The sequence below is a fragment of the Uloborus diversus genome, chromosome 2 (assembly GCF_026930045.1).
Source record: "Uloborus diversus isolate 005 chromosome 2, Udiv.v.3.1, whole genome shotgun sequence".
Taxonomy (NCBI): Eukaryota; Metazoa; Arthropoda; class Arachnida; order Araneae; family Uloboridae; genus Uloborus; species Uloborus diversus.
This window is the reverse complement of record NC_072732.1, coordinates 211841312-211867883: the sequence shown is the minus strand read 5'-3', so window position 1 is coordinate 211867883 and position 26572 is coordinate 211841312. Positions and strand designations below refer to the sequence as shown.

At 34.4% G+C, this 26572-nt stretch overlaps 1 protein-coding gene across 1 annotated transcript in view; it reads right to left on the bottom strand.

Moving 5' to 3' along the window:
- Window positions 1-4178: 4178 nt before the first annotated feature.
- Window positions 4179-26572, bottom strand: part of LOC129216263 (ELAV-like protein 4) — a 34762-nt gene continuing 12368 nt past the window's right edge. The window contains exons 2-5 of the mRNA XM_054850465.1: window positions 17573-17676; window positions 13518-13671; window positions 9149-9362; window positions 4179-4579 (exon numbers count right to left, since the gene is read on the bottom strand). Of these exons, the coding sequence (XP_054706440.1) occupies window positions 4255-4579; window positions 9149-9362; window positions 13518-13671; window positions 17573-17676 (797 nt within the window). The 3' untranslated portion in view covers window positions 4179-4254. The remainder of the gene's footprint in view (window positions 4580-9148; window positions 9363-13517; window positions 13672-17572; window positions 17677-26572) is intronic.

The window sequence follows — 26572 nt, the reverse complement described above, 5'->3', positions numbered from 1 at the left end:
GTCGAAAATATTAATATTCCAATGAAATTCTTAATGGGGGTAAAGTTTCTAGTGATACAGATGCAGTCTTCCATGTAACAATCCTTGAGACAGTCGAATTATTCGGAAAAGTTTTCATCGAAACAATCTGCGATTAAAAAGCTTGTATAGAAGATTAAACGAATCTTAAGAGCAACATAATCAGGCAGTTGGCGTGGTTTTTGGCGCCCTTTACCTGATTTTACATTTGTTTTCAGAAAAAACATTCCGTTGCTCTGAGACTAGGTGCTTTACATTTATGTCCCGAAGTTAATCAAGAAAATTATATTTTACATGTTTTCGACGTGAAAACGAAAGTAAATTTGGATTCCAAAACGCAGTAGAAGAGAATGTAAATGAATTTGAGATAGAAATCCTATTTCCAAGTATAGAATTTCTTAGGTGCTTTAATTAATAATTTACAGAAGTAAGCATTTTCTGAAGATTCAAGAATCTTCTATTATTATTCCAAGGGTCATTAAGATTCAATTTTAGTTTACATGATTCATCGAATAAAACTAGACGCAAAAAACCTTAACAGATTTTAAATCCGGGACTCTACAATTTCACGAAGACACAGCTGCATACAGGAACAAAAAGGAAGATACGCAAATGCGATCTTTGTGTAAATTCTATTAAAGATATTCTTTATGAAAGATCTTCATGGCAGTGAAAGTTAAATTGCCAATTTCTCTGCACATAATCTTAAAGCAACGGACCAACTAGCCGCGATAACAATTTTTTTTTTCATTCCATTATAAGTATAAAAGCTTCTTACCAACAACAGCAGATTAATGGGAAATATAACGTCGCGGTAAATAGATAATTCTCCTGAAATTGCATATAGTATTGCACCTCAATAGCAAATGAATACGCAAGCACTTAAATAAGGTGACCAGTGTTTAAGAGTTTATTGTAATTTTTATAGCACCTGCATGCAACCTCCATCAAGCTACAATTTTGTTACGATTATTGCTTCAATTATTGCTCAATGGCAAACTTTTGGTTTTGTTTTCAAGTCTAACGATTTGAGTTTACTGTCAGTATGAGTCTAATATACATTGAGCAATTGTTTTTGTATATTGGCAGTTGAAAAATAACCACTATTGACGAAGTGACCACCTTACGCTTGTAGTGTCTACAGGTAAATTGAAAGGGAGCGAAATAGTTGATTTGACAGTAGCAGGAAAGTTTGGTTAGCAATGATTATTGTGACGCACGATGGCTTCTGCTCTTGAAGAAACACCGTCTGCTTAACAATCCGGTCTGCACAATTCTTTGAAAAATATCCCAATGGAATGCCACTTCAGGAGACAGTGCTGTTCAAGAGCAGAAGTTAGACAGAATGACACAGAAATCAAGAACAGTTAAATTTGGGTTCGATCCCTCAGCTGCGTAGAGTAGTAAATATAAGTAGGCTTCACAAAGTAGTAACCTTCCATCTACAGTAAAAGCGACTTCTGAAAAAGAAGTCGAAACTAACGGATTCGACTGTATTGCTTTATCAGTTGCTTACACCAAACGGCTCGCCGTTTGCTAACAGATTGGTGCACAGAAACCCTTAACTATCACCCAGTAGTAGTAAGAGAGTGCTTGCGTACACAATTTGTTAAAATCGTCGAAAGAAGTAATATGTTAGCTCCTTTTATCAAAAATTTTCTACCGTGAACTACAACCGCTATATATATGTACAAAGATGTGACCACAAACTTCATTCATTAGCTTACCTTCAAGAAATAGCATTTTTCAAAAAAAATCACTTGTCATTTGTATTTTTTGTATTAAAACACGTTTTATATTAGCTAATATATATATCCACTAATGTAAGTGGACAATATACATATATATATAGGGCAGGCCTGCGTGGAAGATCCGTAATGGAGGCATATAATGGTTGGCATACGTTAACATCCCACCATGATAACCTGGATAAATCTCACCATTTACCATTTTTATTCCATCTATTCAGTATGGAATAAAATGCGTATTTTTTTTATTTTCAAGTTTAAAAGTTGCACTACCAACAAGGTGTTCTAGGACTTGCTTACAAAAATAGACTTCTCTAGTGGAAGTGTATATCATTGTTGTGGCTTCAAAAGTGGATTGTAAACCGTTTTGTGTTCGCCAATCAAATAATTTCCTTTTGTTCACGGATGAGTGAGGATTCAAGTTGCAGCACGACGGATGCACTGATTATTGTTGCTTTTATCAGTTTCTGTCTTGTGCGAGCGACATGATTGATAAACGAAAGATTTATTTTGCCTATAAATTCCAAAGATAGTTATATGATGAACGAGGGCTCGGGAAGAACAGAACCCGTAACGAATTTACATTCACAGAAGTTTTGAAATTAAGACATTAGCACCAGATTTCCCAAACTTAGCAAAAATGCTAGTCATGGATATACTTCAAATCTCGCTAAAGCGAAGAAATTCTCACTCGGAACCTATAACCACATTCTTTTAGAAAACCATGGTAATATGAATCGGCTTTTTGTCTTTAGCTAGTCTGGGCATAGCACCATCTAGTTGTTAAATGAAAGATTTTTGAAAGATAAAGAGTTGTGTAAAACCCAAGCCCTTGTGATTTTTCCAGCATGCATTTTTAAAAACAAGTTACAATTTAAACTTGTGAATTAATAGGATATTAATTGCCATGCAAGAACTTAAGCGTTTACCTAAGTTGAAACCGCTTTATATTCCTCAGCAAAGCAGAAAATTTCAGATGGCAGCATTAATTGCTAGTCTAAACAGTTTTAAGAAGTCAATATCAAAAAAGTCTAATGGCATTAAAGCAAGCAAGATGTTATTAGTCACATGCAATTAAAGAAACGTAAGTGCCAAAAAAAAAAACAATTTTATTTTGTCTCAAAACGAAAGAAAAATCGTACAACAAAATTTGTGTAAGAAAATTAAAGTGTGAAGCTACATGCTTTTAGGCGTTAACTAAACTTAGATTACGCAAACAAAGAACAAAAGAAAAGAAGTATCATTATAAGCAAGCAAGTGCACAATAAGTAAAATTAAACACACAATTTCTGATAACAGCAATAAATACTAAATCTACTGAATTAAATATCCACAATACATTCTAATAAGCTAACATATTTGGCAAAAATTACATATGGGCAAATCTAGCAATAAATAGTGCTATGTATATGTTATATATATGTATATACCAACAGGGACATTAACACACTAAAAATAAGTTAAAATGGTGTGTATTTCGCCATAACATGTCAATGCTCTTAAAAGTAGCATGCAGCCCTACCGGGGGTGTTCGGATTTTAGAATCGAACACGCATGTCTACAAACCAAACCGTTAATTCGATCTCGGTACAAGTAATTAAGTAGAAAATGTAAGCAGCATAATACAACTCTTTTAAAGCTGGGCGAAATGGAGAAATTCAAAATATGTAGATACTGCCAACACACAACTCTAACAAAGGAGTGTTTTCGACTTGCCAAATCAACATTTTAAATGTTTCCATATTTTATAAATATGCAGTCCTTTACCTGACAAACATTTCAATACTTGTTTTTTCTTTTTTTTTAATATATATAATTTTGTAAATCGTTTTGTTTTAAATTTCGAAACTTCAAAATTTTCGTTTCGCAATTTTTCTAAATAGTTAACAAGTATATAAATTGATACATGACTAGTTAGAAGGCATCACCAAAAACCAAAGCAACATATAATCGACAAAAAAGCGATATTTATCGACATTCACTTTCTCGAGGCTTATACGTAAATCACATGCCAAGAATCTTTCGAAATTTAGCGCATATTTGCCTCTTTTTTTCAATGCTGAGCGACCAAAACATCGTCGACAAGCTAACACTTAAAATATCTCGTGTATAACACGTTGATTGCACGCGGATACGATAAAACCCACGTGAATCTGACTAGATAATACACTGGCAACGAGGCAAATATCCTCACCGTTTTGACCTCGATAGTTCATAGCTTTTGCTTTGCTTTTTGGTGATGCCGTACGGAAGTTTTCTGTCCATTTTAAGATTAATTTCCTCAGGAAACCAGAGTCTTAACGTCAGAGGAGGTGTACATCACTCGAGTGTTCTTTTTCATCCTCCAGTCCAGTACACGGAACTCCCCCGACTCGAAGAAAGCGATAAACAAACGAGAAAAATGGAAAAAATAAAATGGTTTCAAAAACTCCGGCGTCGAGGAAATGATCACTTCTTTGGTGTCGACGAAGCGTGATTATAGACCAACTTATGTCTTGCACTTGTTGGTCTTGAAGGAAACTTGGAGAACTCTGTTTCCAAGGGTGTAGCCGTTGAGACTTTGGATTGCCACCAGAGCTTCATCGTAGTTAGTCATGGTGACGAATCCGAATCCCTTGCACTTGTTCGTCTGCAGATCACGGATGACCTTGACGGACTGAACAGCGCCGAATGGTCCGAACAGTTGCCACAGCAAATTCTCTTCGGTGTCCGGGGCCAGGTTGTAGACGAAGATGCACCATCCTGATCCATTCATCGCATTTCCGGCTAGCAGAGGATTTGCCAAGAGGTCGCCAGCCAGCGGAGAGTATCTGCTGTTGGAGACAAACAATATGGCACATAAAGCAAATATATCAAATTCAGAATTCACATATATCAGATCACACTGTTTTCGGTATAATGTAAGTGCAATAAACTGCTTATACGCAGAAAATTATCCTCTGTGAATTGCCAGTAATTTTTATAATCACATGGTGATCGCTTAACGGGTTTTCGAAAAAATAAAAAGCTATTCTAGAGGCATGTAATGCATGCGGCTGTCCTACTGGTGGACGCCAACATTGGTAGCCGAAACATGTATCGTTAAAATGGCACTAAAAATTGGTCACGCCGCCGTGCCGAATTTCAATAGTCAAGTTTGAATACTACCGATTGCTTTGTTGACAGTAAACGTTCCGTACAATATCTCTCACGACAGTGAATTAAGTGACAAAGGAAGCTTTTCTCGAGTTATAAGCTTCGAGTTATTGAGATTCGACTGCAATTCGTTTTTCCTTACGTAAGATTAAAGCATTGAAAAGGAATGATTCGACTCGAAACATATTATTTTAAGTTTAAGATATTTTTAAATATATATTAAAGCCAATAAAAAAATTCAATGTTTTCTATAAAATTCGAAACTTTTACTTATAAATAGATTAGATTTTTTTCTTTTCGCACGAAACTCGATTCCCTCATCTGTAATTGCATTAAAATGCAAGGAGAAAATATGTACAAACTTTTATCTTCTCATCGTGCGACCGAGCATAATCCGCAGCTTTGGTACCAAAACTTTCTTCTAACCAAAACTATTTCCCTTATCTCTTGAATAAACATGTTTCAATTATAAATACTTGTAAAATGTTTTCCGGAAAATCGTATTAACGTCGAAACAAAAAGCTTCCGAGTTACTGTACTATAATTTATCTATGAAAGGATAGTGAAATCTACCAGGAGTTTAACGCTACATCATGAAATTGTCAATACGAATTCACTATTTTATATTTTTTTTCTTTCCAACCAACAGAATGGAAAGTTTAATCAAACACTGAATATGGAAAATTTTTAATATTAGCAAAAAATAAAAGCCAATATTTATTTTTTTTCGGGGTCGCTTCCAAATCAAACTTTCTCCTAACAATTCTAACTTTATTGACTTTTCTATGACAAAAGAATGCATTTTGACAAACTGTTGATGAGTTTCCAAAATTCATGCTGTTTTAATTTATGTCTCTTTTTCCCTATTGATCATCGATTTTGTGCATCGTAACAGTATTTTATGTTGAATAACATAGTAAAAATTTACTTCTATTTGTGAGAAATGGAAACATAGTTAAGAAATTGCTTAAAGCAGTTTGAGAGGTGTTTACAATTGCCTAAAATAACTAAGTATGTTTACAGAAAATCCGTATACCATCCTTTCCTCGAAGAGAAATTTCAATTTATGCGAGGGGTTTTGGAACGCATCCCTCGCATAAGTCGAAACTAGACTATTATATCACCATATCTAAATTGAGAAATTTTAATGATTCGTCACAATTGATAACGCCGTTTTTTCACAACCCGCACCAGTTACGTAAAAAAGTTAAGAATTTTTGTGACAGTAAAGAACAATCAAGAATTTACATTAATAATCGAGTCGTTAAGAGTAAAATTGGTGTAGTTTTTTTAAGTTTATTTATTAATTATTATTCTTTTTATAATTTGCACTCGTACACCATCGGAAATCATTTTCAAACACATGCAAAAGTTGAACAAGTATAGGATCAACCATTTGCCAGTAGAGAGTAGTCATTAAACGAAGTCATGTTAGTGCAAAATGTAGCTAATCAACACTTAAATTACTCAATTTTTTTTTTTTTTTTTTGACTCACGCCACATTTACTCTCATCGGCTCTATTAGTACATTTTTAACTCTGAGTTGTGTCACTCGGGCTGTTGGAGTACGATATGATGCCAACTCTGAGGAAAAAATGTACTTATTTTTCAGTAAATTCTCGAACAAAAAGTTCTGTATACAGGCCTCCCCCGCATGACACTGTTTATTCGTTTAGTGTAGTATCGAAACCGCGTTATAAGAGACTTTAAAAATAATTTTTTAACTTTTTTTACACTAATTAATAACATACATAGTAAAAATCATGTCAATATGTATCGTATCGAAAAGTGTTTCGTGTTATAACGAAACCGTGTTATACGAGACTTAGAAATAATGTAAATCAAGCGATGTGTACCTTGTTATATCGAAACCAATTTTCATAAAATTAAATTTAAAACTTAGAGTTATCAAACATCAACAGAATGTATTAAACAAAAATGAAATTCCATCTTTTAGAAAGATAACATTCGTGTTATATCAAAACTATGAAGTATTAAATTCAAGTTTTCGTACAGTGTAATATCTGAACCATGTTATAATAATCGCAAATTTGGTACCGTGTAATATCGAAACGGTGTTGTACAAGTACCGTATTATACGAGAGATACCTGTAGGCATATGCAAGTGACAAATAAACATTCAGTTAATTCTAACATGCAAACCATCATCAGACAGCAATATTAATGCTCAGCATTTGCTTTAAAACTGTACATATATGAAGCTTAAACAATAAACGAATCATTAATTTATTATTAACTACAAGGTTACGAAATTTTAAATGCTGAGTAATTTTAGGACTTTCAATCAAATGGAAAAATTAATAAAAAGAGGAAAATAAATCCCAGACATGGGTACATACACACCAAAGGATACGTATTTCTAGAGAAGGAAAGGATCCGTTGTCCTAACGCTATAATAATGTTTTTTTTTTTGTCCTCGAAACAGTGACCCAACACAACAAGATTATATGTAAATCATGACCTAACACTATGAAAAGAGTAGCCAGTTTACCTTTCAAGTAACTAATGTGTAGTATTGCGAGAAAAAAGAAAATTTTGCAAAGTATTTTTATAACGATGTGAAGAATAAAGGATGGATCAAACAAACATTAAACAATAGAAGACTAGCATGAAAGACTTAAGATCCTTTAAAAGAGAAGCAAATGGCTATTTCAACCATACTAAAGTACAATGTCTATTTATTACAACCTTAATGAAGAAGTTAGTGGAAATGTATTTTTTCAAATAATGGTAAAAATTCGACAATATTTACATCACTCGTCGAGAAATCTTCAGTTAACCGACTCTGAAAATTCAAAATCGAAATTCATGTTTCACCATGACGAACACTATGATTAAACTCATTCTTAAGAAGGAATAAATCAAGGGCATTTTTACAATAGACATAAAACCTAAAAAGACAGCTACCTTCAAATGATAAGATGGCCGGGAATTCCTCAAACAAAAATGAAATCATCAGTCTGGAATATTGAAACTTTCTCTTTACATGGAAGGACTTGTGTATCTTGTGCTAAACTATTATATTTAGTTCGTTTTCTAAAAATTCGACTAATCTGTTGGATTTTACGAAGAAAAAATTATAACTTGAATAAAAGCTGAATATTTAATGTAAGGAAAGGTTAATGTATTTCCCTTCAAATGATCAAGAAAATCAAAGTACCCAGTTCATTTTGTAACAATTACTGCTTTGATTTTGGGCTTTTATGCAGCAAAATCATCATTTTGCTTGGGTGAAAATTTTATTGCTATTTACCAAGATATGAGAATATGACAGTACGAAATGCCATAAGCAAAACTATTTTTAGAACCTAGACACTCCCTGCCTCGTTAAGCTTAAAACACCTTTAGAGGGACAGAAGCAGTCACATCCTTAATTAAATAAATTCAAGCATCATAATTTTTAGTACAAAGCAGACCTTAAAGACCTAAGCATCATTAGTTGGGTGAGATGGCAACGGAGGAAGCGGCTTGTGTGGGTAACACTAAATTCCCACTACCACAAACGACGAATCAAAGGCTAGATCTATATAAATGATATGGCTTGTTGGTGGAAAAGCATTGGTAATGCTCCAACGGCCATTTTTTAGACTTGCATCCTCTTTAATTGGTCAAGAGGATTCGATTTGGGTTAGACAAGCAAACACGGATTTTCTTTGTTTCGCAAAAAACACATAACCAGGTACGGTGGGCCTTGTACTTTCTGCTGCAAGTGAACAGTGTCAATGACACACAAATAAGTCACCTGAACAAGAATTAAAGAAAAAATATGTATTGAGAAACCTTAAGAAAACGTCAAAATTTTTTGCGATTCTTCTTGCCACGGTCGAGGAGTCAAAGTTGTAAAGTTTGTCACATGATTTCCATTTATGGGTCACTTTACAAAATGCAATTAGACCGTGGCAGCCGAGTTTGTCTCAAATATCTACAATGTATAAGAGAAGTTTTAGATTCCTTCGAAAGAAAATTTATGATTAGCAGGAAATACTTTGTCTTTGAAGAAAATTTGGGCTTTCAAAATTCTATAGGCTCCGGGCCAATTTTATTTTGCCCACCCTGTATAAGTCAGCAAGAAAAACAGACGTCAAGGATTTGAATAGGGGTATTTTGAAAATCTTAACATGATTCGAAAGCTTTCCTCCTCCAGAAGATACGGTCGTCCTCACAGACACGCCATACCCGTACATGGTAGGTACCCGTACCTGGATATGGGCGACAGGGGTATGTACCTGAAGCGGTTCGCCGGGTGGTGGATGGGGCCCGGGAATCTTCGCTGTGGCGAGAGGTAGGCGGCAAGGGGCGTGATGGCCTTGGCGTTGTTGCTCGGGTTGTTGGCGAACTTGACGGTGATTGGCTCCGAGGCGCCCTCCGGAATGGTGTTGTGCAGGTGCTTTATGGCACGCTCGGCCTCGATGCGCTGGTCAAAGCGGACGAAGCCCACGCCTTTGGAGAGACCTGGAACAGATGGTAGTCAGGAGTGGAAGGAAACGCATAAAAGTCCACCCGGATGGTGGAACAGTGTTTAAAGCTGGATTCAGAACACCAGCAACGGGAACATTATTTCAACTATCAAATATACTTGACTGTGCTCAATGATTTTTCAAACCAGCAACGAGTTTCCAATTTCATTAATGATCTCATTGCTTAAACAACAAACTGTTACCTGGAAGTATTTTTCAACTCTTGACGCCACATAAGTTTACATCATAGGTCAACCCAAGAATTCTCGGGGCTACATCCAAGGGTTTGTGAAATGGATTATTGACAGTTAATGAACCCAGTTGAAGTTCGTTAGATGTGTCAGTAACAAATTAATATTCCGAAATGCTCTAAGGAAAAGTAATAGAAATAATTTATTGTTTAATCTTGAAAAAGAGCATTGCATTTACTTTTTAAAAATTAAAAGATTTGAATAAAATTTATGCAACAACTGATTATTTTATAATAATGGTCTACAATAGAATGCTCAAGTAAAAGAAATAGCATGAAAACTTTAGTTGGCAAGTCAAGAGCCAATACTTACAACCATTGTAACTAAGCGTATTGCAATACTAGATAAAATTTCTAAAAAAAAACTTTTAAATTCAACCAGGTACTTCTCAATTTATGAAACAAGATTTTGTTGGATTTTTTAAAGACTTTTTTTCTTTATGTATGGCAAGCCCATATTTTTGTAAAACTTAGAAACATCTAAATATTTCATGAAGATTGATATATCGACTCACTCGTGCAATTAAGTTCTGTGATAATATCATGTTATCAATTCTAAGATCTCAAAATACAAATAAGATCCACAACATTGCCTTCTCTATCCACACCGAAAGTGTGTTTAAGCCAATCTTTCAGTGTGGATTGGACAAACACTTTAGGATACTCGACAATGCTTACAATAAGAACTTTGAACAATAAAAAATATAGCCATACTTATACTATGTTGCTCTAACCATGGCCCCAGTTAATTATCGGCCGTGACAATCGCTGAAACTCATGGCAACAAAGAGGGCGCTACTGGGAACCCCCATTTCCATTTCGTTGCCATTGATTGGTGGATGCAGGGGTTCCCTGAGGCGCTCTTGCGGTCAAAATGGGCGACGTCCAATCAAAATTAAGCGAACTGTGAAACGTTGAAATGGAATGTTGGACGCATAAGCTGCAGCGTTTTTAACATTGAAGAATAATAAATTGGCAAGGCCCGTCAAGCACCAGCGTCATCTAGTGGGGCCATGCTCAAACGTAAAGCACAATTACTTTTTCGTTTAACACAGGAATAACTTTAATTGTCCAAGTGAAAGCAACGTGCCCCTCAACTAAAATTATTTTCCGGGAGCCACAAATGTCCCTGTACTCAATGCTTACCATCTCTATTTAAAAGTTACTGAAACAAATTGTAAAATGAAATACCCCATGTAATGTCTCCATAAACTGAAAAAGTTAAATATGAACGTTTCAAGAACATTCAAACAAGTTCCTGGAAAACAATTTAACAATGAACAGCCATAGCTCAGAGTCCACAAACCGAGCGCATACTGAACAAAACAAGTGCGGCGGTTGAAATTTGTGCTCAAAATAAACAAAACAAGCATGCACATACAAAGCTAGACAAAACTTAGTAAAATGATACAGTTGGAACTGTCAATTAAAGGCGTGTGTATTTGTGCATATAAAAACGAAAAATAAACAACGAAAAGTACATTCAAATCAGGATAAATAAAACATACCCAGAAAGGCGCTAAAAAAGGTTACAAACCTGCTGAGTTTTGCTGTGTCAGACCTAGGGAAAAATAAACCGTTTTAATAATGTAGCATCAAAACCAAGGAATAATAAATAAGAAACAATCATAAACACAAAATTAAAAAATAAAAACATTCCAAAAGTTTTGACAGTTCCATGTCTGAAATAATAAAACTGAAATTAATACTGGCGGATTGTAAAAAATAAATAAAAACGTAAATTCCAAAAATAAAGCTCGAAGTCTGTTCAGCTACGCCAATTTCTTTCGGCAATCGAAACTTTACATATTCCATGGCACGATCATATGAATTGAAAATTGAAACTCAAATTACTACGAGATCAGTGGGGAGTACGGCGTAAGAAGAATTCGCAGAAAAGAAAGATGTAAACGAAAATATTTCTGGGAACGATAAATAAGAAAACATACGTTGGATATCATTTATCCAACACAAACCCCACCAAACTACGGAGAACGTAATGACAACTCTATTTCTTGTTTTCATTTGCTTCGTATTTTATAACTGCAATGAATTACAGTTGCCAGATTAATTACACTCATTTCGTAATTTTTAGCGATACTTTGATTTTTATTCTGTAAATTTATTTCCCACTTTCTTGGAATTCATCAGCTTACTTTCCATTTAAGTCGACGGACTAATTTAGAACTAAACTGATTTTAGCTGAAGTATTCCAATGACTTTCTTAATTAAGTCTACTGCTTACCCTTTTCATAACGAATAATACGTTTTTTTAAAAAATATGATCCTCATATTAAGTAGTTAAATGAAATTTCTATTCGCAACTCCAGAGCTCGAATACGCTACCTTGCGGTGACTAACAATACTAAAGAATATGGTAAAACATTCCATTTCACGTGTTTTCTTCGGGGTAAATTACAGGCTTCAGACAGTTCGTGGTGTAATATAAATTCAGAAGAATATAAAAGAAAACTTCCTTAGACAGTGGCTGCAGCGCCCTCTATAGTTTATTGGAGTTGAAAATTCGTTTGAACGAAATATCAATCATACTCGAACGTTTTACATTACAATTTAAAAACAGCAACTAAGAGCTTTCAAGCGTCAATTCAGTTTTAGTTAAAAGCTAAGAGTTTTTTTATAATCTTACTCGTAAAGCTTGTTTTTACTACATTGTACATTATCTAAACTGCAGCTAATACGTTAGAAAATGTCAAACGCTATAACAATGGTTTGAAACGTTAAAAATTTGCAAGAAATCTAAAATAACTCTAGATTCTTGGCTTTTTTTCCTTCAATTAATATTACCTGATCTTTAAGCTGGCTGATATTGACGCACTGTTAAAAATTATTGGTTGCATCGAGTAAGAGTCGATTTAAATTTATCGTTAAAAGTCAGGTCCTTTTATAATGTAACATCTAATTAAATGTACGCAGAAATAATCAGTTGCAATTTACTCAATCTGAACATAAAAAAATCAGATCTAGCAATATGAAGTTGGCATTAATTGCAGCCTGAACTGACATTTAACCATTAAACCTGGAGGCCAGTTCATGTACTTAATGGGTACATTAACAGTGGATAGCTTCTCTCATGATGCAGTAACATTGATGAGAATATGCATCTGACAGTGACTAATATATAGCTCGTTACTCTTTGCATGAATATTATACGTTTGCCACTGAGCATAAGGATTATACATTTTCAGGTAAAGTCTGTACAATAACATCAGTGTCATGTATCAATGTTGTAAACACGGCTTCTAAATTGCACGAAGAACACAAGGGACTGAGTACAACTTAAATCTGAAACCTAATTGCTAGTCTAGTGATTGGCAAGTCTACTATTCTTATTTTGTCTTACAAATGGTACTGTGGTCGTGCTAAACAAACGGTAATATATGTAAGGGAATGCAAATGCGCAAATAAATATCGGTAGTAGCATATGCTGATTGTCTAATGGTTCTAATCTTCTGAAACTTCGATTTATAATTTGATAAGAAAAATCATGTTTAAAATAATGCTGCTTTTATTTAAGTAAAATTCTTTATCAGCAAATTCTTTAATGTTGAAGTATGTATCATTCACATATATTAGTATGAATCAATAAGTAGTATCGTACTGATACTCAAATGTGCACGAATAGCAGTCGTCTACCCATGGTCTAAGTGTGCACATATATCAGTATTGTTTCAACATCTATTCTCTTACCAATTCGCTTATAGTGCACATTTAACGGCATTATATCATCAATTAGTCTCCAATCCATGCCCTAAATGTGCATTCGTGGCAACAGGTATGGATTAAGAAGTCTTAAACACATACCCTAAATGTACACACGCATCAGTCTCTCACATTTTTAAGTGTGCAGCGTGTGAAGAAGAGACTTACCTGTAATGTTGTCGCAGAGAATGCGGGAGGTGATGATGCGGCCATAGGGGGTGAAAAGCCCCTCTAAATCCTGCTGCGTCATGGACTTGGGGAGGCCACTTACGTACAGGTTCGCCCCCTTGATTGCTTCACTGCTCGGCCGAGCGTACGAGACCTGCGCAGAAGCCAGAAAGAATCGGTAAATTAAAAGAAAAGAAAAACTAGATAGAACTTCTGAAAAAATAAGAATCGTATAAATGTACAAGGTGATTCAAAGAGAACGGTGGGATTTCTTTAAGCTGCCGATTTGAAAACACAGGACCTATACTGCCGTGGGCGGGTAAACGGCAGTTTCTGCAGAAATGAGTTTTCGCGATATTTGAACAAACGCGTTTTGGTTTCAATATTAACAAAAGCGAAATGTTGGAATCAGACGTTTTTTCGGGCCTTTAAGCGGGAACCAAAAGAGCGTGCTTGTACAATAAAAATGACGTACAATGACAAAAATGCAAAAAAAAAGTTAAAAAATTGCAGTTACTGTCCTTTATCTGCACACGGCAGTATGTCTATTGTGGAGATTCAGTGAAAGACAAAATTGTGAAGTTTCAATCGGCTACCACTAGATGTCTGCTTGCTGTGGTATACGTCTCACTTGTTTAGTATTCAGTGGCGATCAAAAGAGGGGATTTAGCTTTTTATGAGTCTTCCACCCCCTTCTGGTCACCTAACCTAACACCATGTGATTTCTCCTGTGCAGATTTATAAAGGATACTGAATAACGCCTCTCCTGCTAATCTGATCATTGCAGCAATTGCTTACATCGTATGTAGCAGGAGTTTGAGTATAGGTGGGATATCGTTAAGAAGTCATGAGCAGAGCCTGATTACTGAATAGGTCGACTAGGCCCTGCCCTAGGTCCTTCACTATTTAGGGACCCCTAAATGGCAAAAATTGTTTTACCCAATGGCTAAAATTGCAAAGTTTGAATACATGGCCAAAAAAAAAAAATATGTCCTTTGGGTCCTTTGTTATCTTAATCAGGTTCTGGTCACGAGGAAGGCACTACATTTTTAGAATTACAGGTTGGCGACAGGAACTGGAAAAAAAAGTTCCCTGACTTTTCCCTGATTTAGTTCACAAAATTTCCCTGATTTATGTTATCAATGATAATGGTTTCCTTTCTTTGCCCTACCTGAAAAGCATTGCATATTAAATAAATTGCTGTGTTTAGAACGGTTTAAGCTGTTAATGAAAAATATATTTTGAAGAGGATTCTTTTTTTTTTCGTAAAAATAGTGTATTAAATTTTCGGCAGAGAAATATTGTAAGAAATCTAAAACAAATACTTTACTTCTAGGAACCAGTTAACATAAGAATTCTAAGAAATTATTAAAACCACTCTTAAAGAAATATCTGATCATGATAAAACTAAAACATTTAAATGGAAATAATCTTGAACTGAATTTTCAAGCAGTATAATTGTTGCTGAAAGAATAACAAATGATAGTTAAAGTACAGAAGTAATGTAGTTTTACTTACGTAAATAATACTGCCGTGTGCAGGTAAATGGTAGTATCTGCAGAAATTAGTTTCCGAGATATTTGAAGAAATGTGCGGTGGACTCAATACTAACACCAGGAAAATGTTGGAATTAGACGTTTTTTCCGCGCCTCTTTTTCAGCGGAAACCAAATAAGCAAGTATGTACAATTTAGATGACAAAAATGCAAAAAAAAAAAAAAAAACATGTTTATGTAAAACAAATTGAAATCTTTCAACAACCAGTCATATTGAGCTATTCTCTACTCAAGAACTTAGGTTTTAATGAATGAATACAGCATTTAAACTATTAAAAAATAATAAAAATATTTACTTATGTACACAACTCAATTTCAAATGATTTCATTAGTTGTCGGGAAAAAACCTTAGATTAGTTTTTAGTAACAAACAACATTGAAATTCAAAAACATTTATTAATTTCAAAATGTATATGGTTTTAAAATAATCAAGTTTTAAAGTCTGTGAAAAAAAACAACCTTTCGTGTAATCTGAATTGACAGCGATTAATCCCATGGCGCAAAAAAAAAAAAAAAAAAAAAGATTTTCAGTCAACATTTAATTTTAGCAATTACATTAAAAACGCCAAGTGATAACTTTTAAGATTTTTTCAGCATTAATTTAAAAAACAAATATTTGTTCTTGAAATCGTGATAACAGTATGCTAATTATTTCAAGACAATGAGTAAATGCAAGGGAGCAAAATCATTAATGACGGTTTCCTTTTAGCCTGTAGGGTTGTTTATTTTACGTAGCTTGGAATGCTTGGAAGGAAATTAAGCAAGGTAAAATAAACAACTTTACAGACACAGAAGCAATCTTAGGAAGCTCATCCTAAGATTGAATACTTTAACCTTGAGGAAAAAAGATGCACAAATATGCGGAAGAAATAAATCATATACACGGTGTCCCAAAAATGGCTGATACATTTGAAAAATCAAAAATTGAACGGGAAGCGATAGAAATCTACCGTTTGTTGCATTGTGCTCGGGACAACAGTAAATTTTCAAACAGACAATATGCAAAAATTAGTCACAATGTTCCTCAACAGATGGCGCTGTATGCATTTTAAAAGGTATAAAAGAAAACGCAGTCTGTAAGATCACCAAAATGACCAGTATATTTTAAAAATTAATAAAAAACTAATCGGGCAGCATTGATGTTTCAAATATAAATGTCCTTTTGGCGATCTTACAAACTGCGTTTTCTTTATTAATTTTTAAAATACCTGTAGCGCCATTGGTTGAGGAATATTGTAACTAATTTTGAAAGTTTGTCTGTTTGAAAATTCACTGTTGTCCCAAGCATAATGCAACAAACGGTAGATATACATGAAATACACCGCCAGCTCAGTCATTCCAGCCGAGAACTGCAGTTTCGTGCTTATGAGCCCTCATCAGCCCGGCATAGGAAGTAACCGGACTGGAGGTGGAAAACCTCATAAGTACAACATACTGAAACCGTAGTTTTCTATTGCTGCCAGTTTAGTTTTTGATTTTTCAATTGTATCAGTGAGTTTTGGAATTCCCTGTATTATCAATTCAACAGTTTCTATTATCTTCGCCAAATGATTTCGGTGCGTCGTTAAAAAGAAAATGATCCGAGTTTAAAGCGAAACAATCTAACGTTTTCCCTTGTAGTTTTTGACCAGCCGCGTGGACTAAATCGCAACCGATTCGCCTGATGTTAAATTTGTTTTGCGACGGAGTCGCGAAAGTGTATCCACATTTATCTGAGGCATAGGACAGAACTGAATTAAAATAAAAACTCAAATATAAACATACGAGGGCTGTTCAGAAAGTATAGAGACTGAATTCACTATTAATTCTAAAAACCCATAGCGGTGGGACTCCGCGCATCATGTACGCGCATATTTCACCTCGTCTCACAAAAATCGGCAGGTGTCTACAGTGCGCCATTCAGTCACTCACTTATGTGGAGTGTGCGTGCGTTCGTCGAAAATAGAAAATGTGTGAAAATACGGAGCAGCGAATCTGTATCAATTTTTGCTTTAAGGTCGGTAAAACCTGCACCGAAATCTACGAGATTATGAAAAGTGCAGAAAACGACCTGTGCTGCGAGCGTCCTCTCGCTGGATGCTTCATCATGACGGAGCCCCAGTGCACACTAGCAATCTTGTGCAACAGTTCCAGACAAAAAACTGATCAACCCAAGTAACACATCCTTGTTACTCCCCGGACATGTCACCTCCGGATTTCTTCCTCTTTCCCAGGATAAAGAACACCTGAAAAGGGCACCGGTTTCAGGGCATTTAAACCATGAAACAATTTGACGCTGCAGCTTCAGGCCATACCAAATTCAGCGTTCCAGAAATGTTTTGAGGACTGGAAACTTCGTTGGACCAAGTGTGTTACTGTCAATGCAGCATATTTCGAAGGAGATCGACTCAAAACCTTTTTATGTATGTATGTTTTTTCACAATTAATTCAGTTTCGATACTTTCTGAACAGCCTTCGTATATAAAAGGAATTACAGCTTTTGCTGTCTTCAGTTGTTTACCTTTATAGTTTTATTCTGGAGTCTGAGCCCATTCAGAGTGTTTATGGCTTTCTCAGCGTCTTCCGGTCGCACGTAGTTTACGAAACCATAACCAAGGCTCTGACCTAAAAAGAAATATTAAAACTATTGTACATATGATTTAATAGTAGTAATTTTGAACAGATATCAACAAGATTTTATTGTGGATCAGTTTTAAACCTTAAAGCACTAGGCGATTCGGTTGGTTGAAGATGACTTAAGAATCTTGCATAATGACTATCAGGACAATATAGCCACCGTTTTGAAACCAACTATTAAGAAATCGTGATTTTACTTTAAAGAATAAATTATAAATGCTATCTAGATTTAGTTGATTGCATTCATTTGATTTATAATTTATTAAGATATAATTTCAAGGTCTGGATGAAGTTTGCACAAAATGTAAGTGGCATACGCAGTCCACCATTCGATGATCTCTGATCTACAACAAGCATTCACTACTCATAAACACTTTAAATATAAAGCAACAGCAGACCCCGAAGTGGTTTTTTGGGGGGAAAAGTAGGAAATAAGGAGTCAAAAATTTAAAAAGTAGGAAAAGTAGGAAAAAAAATCACTTAAAAAAGTAGGAAAAAATAGGAAGAGATAGGACTGAACACACGTCAAGAGGAAACATATTTAGCGTAAACTTTATTTCTAATGTAAAATAAACTAACAGTATTTTTGATTTAAAACTGTCCCAGAAATAAAGTAACAGAACTTTTGAAGTATTAAAGGAATTTAATGAAAGGCCGACTCATAAAAACAAAACGAAAGAAACAAGTGACAATTTTCGGTATGAAAAATAAACTGCAGGAAACGAAGGTACTAAATACAAAAATAAAATCCGAATAAAAAAACTTTCAACAGTACAGTAATAAAAATTTGAAGTGTAAAAGAATGAAATGCAATATAGCGATCGCAAAAAAAGATAATAATAATAATAAAACTCATATTTTGGTGCAATAAAACCATTTTTGTTAAAGATTTGTTTTGTCAAAAACGAAAACATTCCTTCGAGAGCATCCAATTATCATTTGAAAATACTAACACTTTCGCTCCTGTTGTCATTAACTGCGATATAAAAAGAAAAGTAAATATTAATTTAATTTTAGTTTAAAACAATCAGCAGCTGACATGCATTCTTGCATAAACAGGGGCAGATGTTTGAATTTGAAAAACAAAAGGAAAAAGACTGAAAATGCAGAACTAAAATAAATTTGTTCTTAAATATGGGACATAAAATTCATAATAAAATAATTAAACTAAATAAATAACGAAATAGGTAAACTAAAAGGTTTGTATTATGTTACATATTTTTAGCATTCAACAAAATTTTTCTTTCAGGAACGTCATTTAGGGGGGTCGGTGGGGTCAATTTCTCCCCTCCCTGGCTTTAGAAAATTAATGCTTAACTATAAAAGTTTGTGTGGTTTTTATTATTTTCAGACAAAATTTGCATTCAGTATACATACTTCGCTAGCCATCCCGAGGGAAAAGTAAAAATGACGGGCCAGTTTTAATTTTAATCAAGAAATAAAAACGAATATTGTTTTATTGGTTTGATGATTTTTTACCTCCTTCTTCCAAAATTTTTGTCACGGAACAAATCAATGCATGGTAAACACAACATTTTTACTCAATCCTCACCATACAACAAAAATATTCATCTGGAAATTGTTCACGAAATTGAGAGTGGGGGGGGGGGTGCAACTCCTCGATATTGATGATATATCAGATTAGAAAATACCCATTAAAAAGAAAAAAAAATACAGTACATATTTGCTTGTGGCTGTAACCCCTCCCCCCCCCCCCCGACCCAAATTTTTAAAATGTGAAGAAATAAAAACGGAATCTCGCACTTAAATTGATTTCCGATTTTTCTCCAAAAATCGGGAACGTTTTGCCCATTTAGGTTTTGCAGAGGGTTTTTTTTTTTTTTGCAAATACACTCTTTGCAAGGAAAGAAACTGAAATTTTATAAACTATTTTTTCATGTTTCTTGTTTAGAATGAACAATAATCATATTCATGTATGAAAAAGGTTAGTTTCTGCGATTATTTTTGAAGTGTTCCGTTTTTGCGAATTTTTGTTACATGTAGCTTTTATTTTGTAATAACATCAAGAAAATATGTACAGTGTACAAGTTTTGTCATTTTTTGCTTCCTTACGTTCCTTTTAAGGTTTTACATTGCCTTTCTGTTTAAATAGAGCTCCATTTCCCTTGTAATCATCTATACGAAAAATTGGTGAATGGGAAATTCTGCTTTTCCCGCACTTTTCGAACAGTCGGCCGTTTACTTTAACTAAAGCTTCTAATTGACGAGTAAGTAATATATAATTGCATCAGAATGTGCCGGTATCCATTTCTTTATTGTTTCGTTAAAACAGTAGGACTGAAGTTGGGGCGATAAAAAGAAAAGTCGATCATAAACGCAGCAACGGTAAAAAAGTCACTTACGAAAATTTAACTTTTAAACACGCAGACGCCGCGGCGTTCCTTCCAGAAATTACTGTAGTCAGTCAATGAAAAGTTCAGGATCCGCTTGTTTCTTTTGCTTTTCAAAATTGGAACATGCAGAAAATTATCGGTGCGGCATTGTAAACATAAGAATCAATGCACAATTAGAAGTGCTATACTAAAGAAAGAAAAAGTAGGAAAAGAAAGGAAAAAGTAGGAAAATAAGGAGAGAGCTCTAAAAAATAGGAAAAAGTAGGAAAAATAGGAACTCTTCGGGGTCTGCTACAGTAACAAGAACTATGAACTGTTTGATTCTACTGATTTTTATTATTTTCAAGCTTTTTTTTTTGATTGCCAATTAAATGCTCAAAAATCTTTTTTGCTCATACTTTAACACAAAAATGAAGCTGTTAATGTAGAATTCGCTGAAACACTTTCTCAGTAATAGTATTTGCGCATTTTCTGGTACAAAACAAGACTTTTCAATTCGTTTTGGCATGATGGTATTTTGTGTCTCGTACACTTAATGTAATAAACTCTTTAAAATTATAACCGTATAACTTACACATATTAATTAAAGCAAAAGATTAAATTAAAATTATAACTTTTAATGTTATCTGTAAGGCAAAAGAATTTATGAAGCAAGGGTTTTGTAGTTAAAGCGCTTTAACTTGACATTTCAAATAAACTTCAGAGATGTTAAAGTTTCATACATTTCCATTTTATTTTTTCAGACATTTATCATTATATCTAGCAAAAAGAAAAGTGTCACAATAAAATGAAATAGAGGGAAAGGTGATTTTTAACTGAAAAAACATTGAATCGCTAGCTTTGATAGGTTTTGTAGTTAATTTTATAAATTAAAGTTCAGTCATCAAATGACAAAAACTTTTAGAGACCAGAAGTAGAATTAATTTTCCAAATTTAAACAAGAAAGTTTACAATGGAGTATTAACTTAATTCATGTCACATTATCACATACAATCCCGTTACGAACCCTGATACACAAGAAACTTCCAAGTCAAAATTACGATTTAGCAGTCCAACTTTAGAGTTTCATATACTAAGAAACCAATTACAGCTGAAACTTTGTACTATATCATAGACACACAATGGCGTCTGAAAGACAAGCGCCATTACAGAATCCGATCGTCAATAAGGCTTTTATTTCAAGTGCTATTGTAAACATAATGTATATCTCCGAGAGCACATTCAGTTCACTAGCCATTATCTACAGACTGCTTCGAGACTTCATTTATATCAGTTGGAATTCCAACCCAATGTCCCAAAATGTCATTCATACGTGTCATTACCGACCGTCTCCGAGACCCTCTTTTAATGTCAAAGGGTTAAGCTCGGAATCGGGCAAAGAGATGCCATTTTCAAACCACGGATCGGTAACGAGTTCAATTCTTAAACTGGTGGTTCGACGAACAGAACTCGCTACTAATGTTCATATTCACCAGAAGATTCAAACCCAACAGATTCCGGAAATACCTGTATCTTCAAGAAGACGCAAATGTCGCTTAAAGGCTTCAAACGGTCTGACTGACGGACCTTCAAATCGGTTGGTAACTATCACTATTACGGCACTACTGACCATCCGATTTGAACCTATCAGACATTCGAAACCTTCTGAAATCAATAAGAGGGCTATATTTTGTGACTCGAGCGAATAACGGAGGTGGAAGTCTGTTAGTGATTAAAGCCATAAGTCAAGACACTATTGGTCAGCCTTACCGGCTTGTTGAAGGAGACCGGCAGATGTGCGAATCTTTTGGCGAATACTTTGAAAACGATATAAAGTGTGGTTTACAAAGAGATAAGTAATAAAACAAAATAACTGAAATGCTTTGACAAGCTCAACTGATCGCCGTTCGCCAGCAAGAAAATAGCTCCGGATATGCTACATTACGAGTAAATAAAACTATCAAGGAAGCAAATGTCCCAAATGACACCCCAACAAGTTAAACATGATACAAAGCATGTTAAACAAATAAAGCACACACTGCCATCTCAGATGATACATACACCACCACAAACTGCATTCTTCCGTAGTAAGCCATTCAGAACTTCCTCATAACCACCAATGTAATTCCCTCTCATAACGCAATTTCCAGGCGGCCAGTTAAAACGAACTCCCCCTCACCTGCCCCAGCGTTCTAGCAAGATAGAGCAGCCCCCGGATAGCTAACTTTTACGATTATTGTACATTATGGAATTCGAAAATGTCACCAGTTCCCATACGTCGCTTTCAGAGACCATTAAGACGAGGCCATGTTATGACGACAGCGACACCATTAGGCGACCTTAGCTGGTCTTCTCCGCCTTCGAAATGGGTGTGTAGCACGTGATTCACGTTCTGCGCGAAATGAAAGAACCATTTTAGAGACTGATGTTAATAAATGTTCAAGTAGGATATTTCACGGCCGGAATTTCGAAGTTGGGATGAAGTTTGTAAGCTCGTGGAAAAGTTCGAATTCCCAAGTATATTTGACGATTCGGAGAGGGTTATGAATTTTGAATGCGATTTTTTTTATATAAAGTATTTTACTAGAGTTTTACAAATGGATCCTAGTTAATAATTGAAAAATATACCCGTCCCAGAGCGTTTTAATCTTACTAATTGCTATTTAATGCAACAAAGCCGAATGTTTTGAATACATACTTCAATTCAAAACAACAGCTCTCCTTATTTATGAACGTGTCACATTCATGGAAATCTATTTCGAAAATGTTTGAGATGTAGGCTGATTATGTACTTCAGTTCCCGATCTCAATAGTGATTCGGGACAAAAACGGGTAAATTTTTTAAGTTGACATAGGCACCAAACGGCGAAGTAAACTTAAGTATTTTGAATTAAAACCTTCGGGGAAAGTTACATTAAAATATATCTCAGTGCTCATGAAGATTAATTCTTCAAGCTTAATGGGACATGTATGAAGGACAGGGTGACATAAGTTTTCAGTTTCCTGGGTGCTTTAAATTGCCGTCTTGTTAGTTGTCTTTGAAAATTTCTTCAGCATGTTGGTCACCAAAGAGAAACATTAAAGTTCAAATACTGTGAACAATTACAATTGCACTGTCAACAATTTAAGCTAGGAAAAATGAAACTCATCTGGAAGTTTGTCAAGTCAAAAACAAAAGAAATTTCAGTTTTGGTACTTGTTTTACACCTAAGACAAAAATATAAACTTCCTAAAATGGTATAAACAGACATATTCTCGGTTCCAAGAGTTTCTGAAAAGCTGTCTTATGCTCTGTTCTTAAATTATGTTCATCTCACAGAGTTTTGCCTCTTTGTTCCTTAGTCACAAATTTTCATAAAAGAATCATTTAAGTGACTGGAACTAGTTATAAAAATTAAATTTTGCTAAATAAAAGGGATTATGAATACCAACTTCGAAGGAAAAGAAAATTTTTTAAAGGGGTTCATATGTTTAGAAGGATGTTTTTAGCCAACTTAATGATAGTATGACCATTGTGACTTAAAAGTATTATGGTAGTGACAGGGGCATGCACAGAGGGGTAGAAGGGACACCTGTTGATCCAGGACCGAGCCTGAAGGGAGCCCAATATTTTTAAAATGAGTGAAATATAGGGGTAAATATACCGGGGACCCATAAAAATAATTTGTGACTGACCTCAAAATTCTGTGTAAGCCCCTGGGTAGTGAACTTGACCGCATTGTATAAAATGACCTTTAACGAAAGATTTATGTACCACTGCAGTAATTATGTGGGTGTGGACCGGCTATTTAAAAATTAGCTAATAGCCTTGAATAATCAACTGCTTGAGATACGCGTTCGTGGTTTAGAACATAACCATAGTAGCAAATGGCATCGTATCATACGCAATCCCATTTTCCAAAAAGATGTGCTACAGTGGCGAGATTTTTCAGCCAATAAAAATCCAAACCACCACGGACTGCCGGAAAGCTACACGCAGAACCAATAAATCACGGTCTCTCCGGGAAACCCACCGGTAACATTCCTTGCAAAAGGCATTAGCTGCAACTGCTAATGGCGGGACAATTAGCATTCCTGGCGCGAAACCTTCATTTGGAGTCTCTTTCAGGCAGCGGTGGCTCCCCAGCTCGTTAGGAGAAACTCTTATTCAGAATACAATGCGTCCATTTCAGCAGCACCAATCCATTTAAGTTATTTCGGCAACTGTGAGAAGATTCCGGAAAATGGGACAGAAATTGCCAATTGTCGGTCACGTTTTGGGGCGACAATTGCAGGAAAGAACCAAGTTAAAGATACTGTGAAAACGGCAGTTGAGTTAGTTAATGTTTTAGGACAATTGGAGGCAAGGGAGACTGAATTGAATGGTATACTCTTCACGAAGCAATGAAGCTACTAACACTAGTTTACTTGTATTAAAGTTGAATTAAAAAAATATAGAACGATGTGGTGAAAAAGAAATTAAGAAAAATGTGTAAACAAACGATAAAGACAACTGTAAGTTCTCATATATTAGAAAGCCATAAATAATTTACTTTAAATTTTAACTTACAGATATGGTTCCTAATTCCTGCAAATTTTTTGAACGCCGCAAATTTCAAATTCAGAGACCATAAAATTAAAATCAGTTGAGTCTTGACAATTTGAAAAACAAAGCTAGCCCAGGATTTAAAAATCAAGAAATGCAGTTTATTTTCTGTATTCAATCATCACCAAATCTAACTCTTCGAAAAAGTTTCGATGTATGCAAGTTCCCACTAGACGAAATTTTCAATAAGCAAACGCGGGAAATTTAAGTATAACATTATGAAATTGCGCTGAAAACTCTTTACTCTGCTCTATGAGTAGGTAAATATTTCCCTGGGGAAAAATAATATCGAAACACTTTATGCGTTATGAGTTCAAGTGGCTATATACAAAGAAAACAAAAATGCGAGACTAGACAAAATAGGCATCCTGTTTTATGCACGAATTGAATCACGCACAGAATTTCCTAGATTAAATAAAACGATCTATAAAGTAAGAGTTAGAAATAGGATCAAATTAAACTTTTAATGAATGAAACCAATGATTTCAATTTATTATTTGAAACAATTTTAAGCACTATTATTTATGAAATACCACAACTTTACGTTGGAAGTTATACGGCGTATACCTTCTGTTTTATAGCATATAACCTCCGATTTTTATTGAATTTGGTATAAAAATTTATTGATTAAAAAAATAGCGAAATGAAAAATGCAAAGCAATATATGATAGACAACTTTTTGCTTTAATGATTTTATTACGTATTATACGTTTATAGGTGAAAATGAATATTTCCCTTCAAAATGTGAGATGTTCTTCCAGAAAATAAATACTCTTATCACCACCTCCAAACAATGCACCAATACTCTGTTATAATGTTCAGAAATTGCAGTGTCGTCCTTAGGTACTTAATCCGGACTTCTAATTTATAAGTACAGTAATACAGTTTATCCTCTGACACTTACGACTATAGTACTATGAAATACTATACTTGTAACAACGCAAAAGAAAGATTTTCTGAAAATAGATGAAATTTCAAATATGTATATATATATAGAATGGAGGTGCAGATTTCTTAATACAAATGCACATAAAATAGAAGTAGAGGACACTGATTACTATATAAACGTCTACATAAAACCAATCTTCTGTTGAAGGGGGTCCGGGACACAAAAATAGTCCTATTTCGCAAATTATTTTAATCACATAAAAATATTCTCCGTTTTTTTTCTGCTTAAGAGGACGTGTAAATCTTGTATCATACTTAATTAAAACTAATGATATAATTATTTTTGTTGCATGCATTTAACTATTATATTAAACTTTAAACGCGTTTTTTTCCATTATGCAATTTTTCCTGATTTTTTTGCATTCAAACACTTATAAGTCAACAACTGATACAGATATAGTAATGAAATTGCAGCATATCGTTTTCAAGCAGTGTACTTTAATTTTTATTTGGTAAATTTGAAAAAAAAAGGAAAAGTTTATTTCAAAAAATATGATTGAAAAAGTATTTTCAAATTTCTCTTCAAATATTCTGTTTTTATTGAAATATTTTTTAAATCGCCGAATAAAATTGAAAGCTTACATATTTGGGCTTACATTTTTTAAACACTTGAAAAATTAATAAAAATTTGTCACGGACCCCCCACTGAAATAAAATAGAAATTAATTTAGGTTACCAAGGAAAAAATAAAAGCATTTTCAATTTAGAATTAACCTCAGTAACATTTTTTAAAGACAGCAGAAAAGACAGCGCAGTATATTTCGGAGGAGCATTAAAACAGACATGGATATTTTGTCTACATATTGTCCACTACGTTCTTCATAAATCATTTTGGTAAAAAAAAAAGTGCGGTGACGAACCCATACACAAAATATGAAAAGAAAACTATTCCTTAAAAAAATAATGACAAACTGTAAACTATTTTCTCCTGAATCAGAGAGTAATTGGAAAATTCTAAAAATTACACACCCGATTCAAAACGATTACTGCTCAAGCAGCCGCTTCCCGTGAGTCTCAG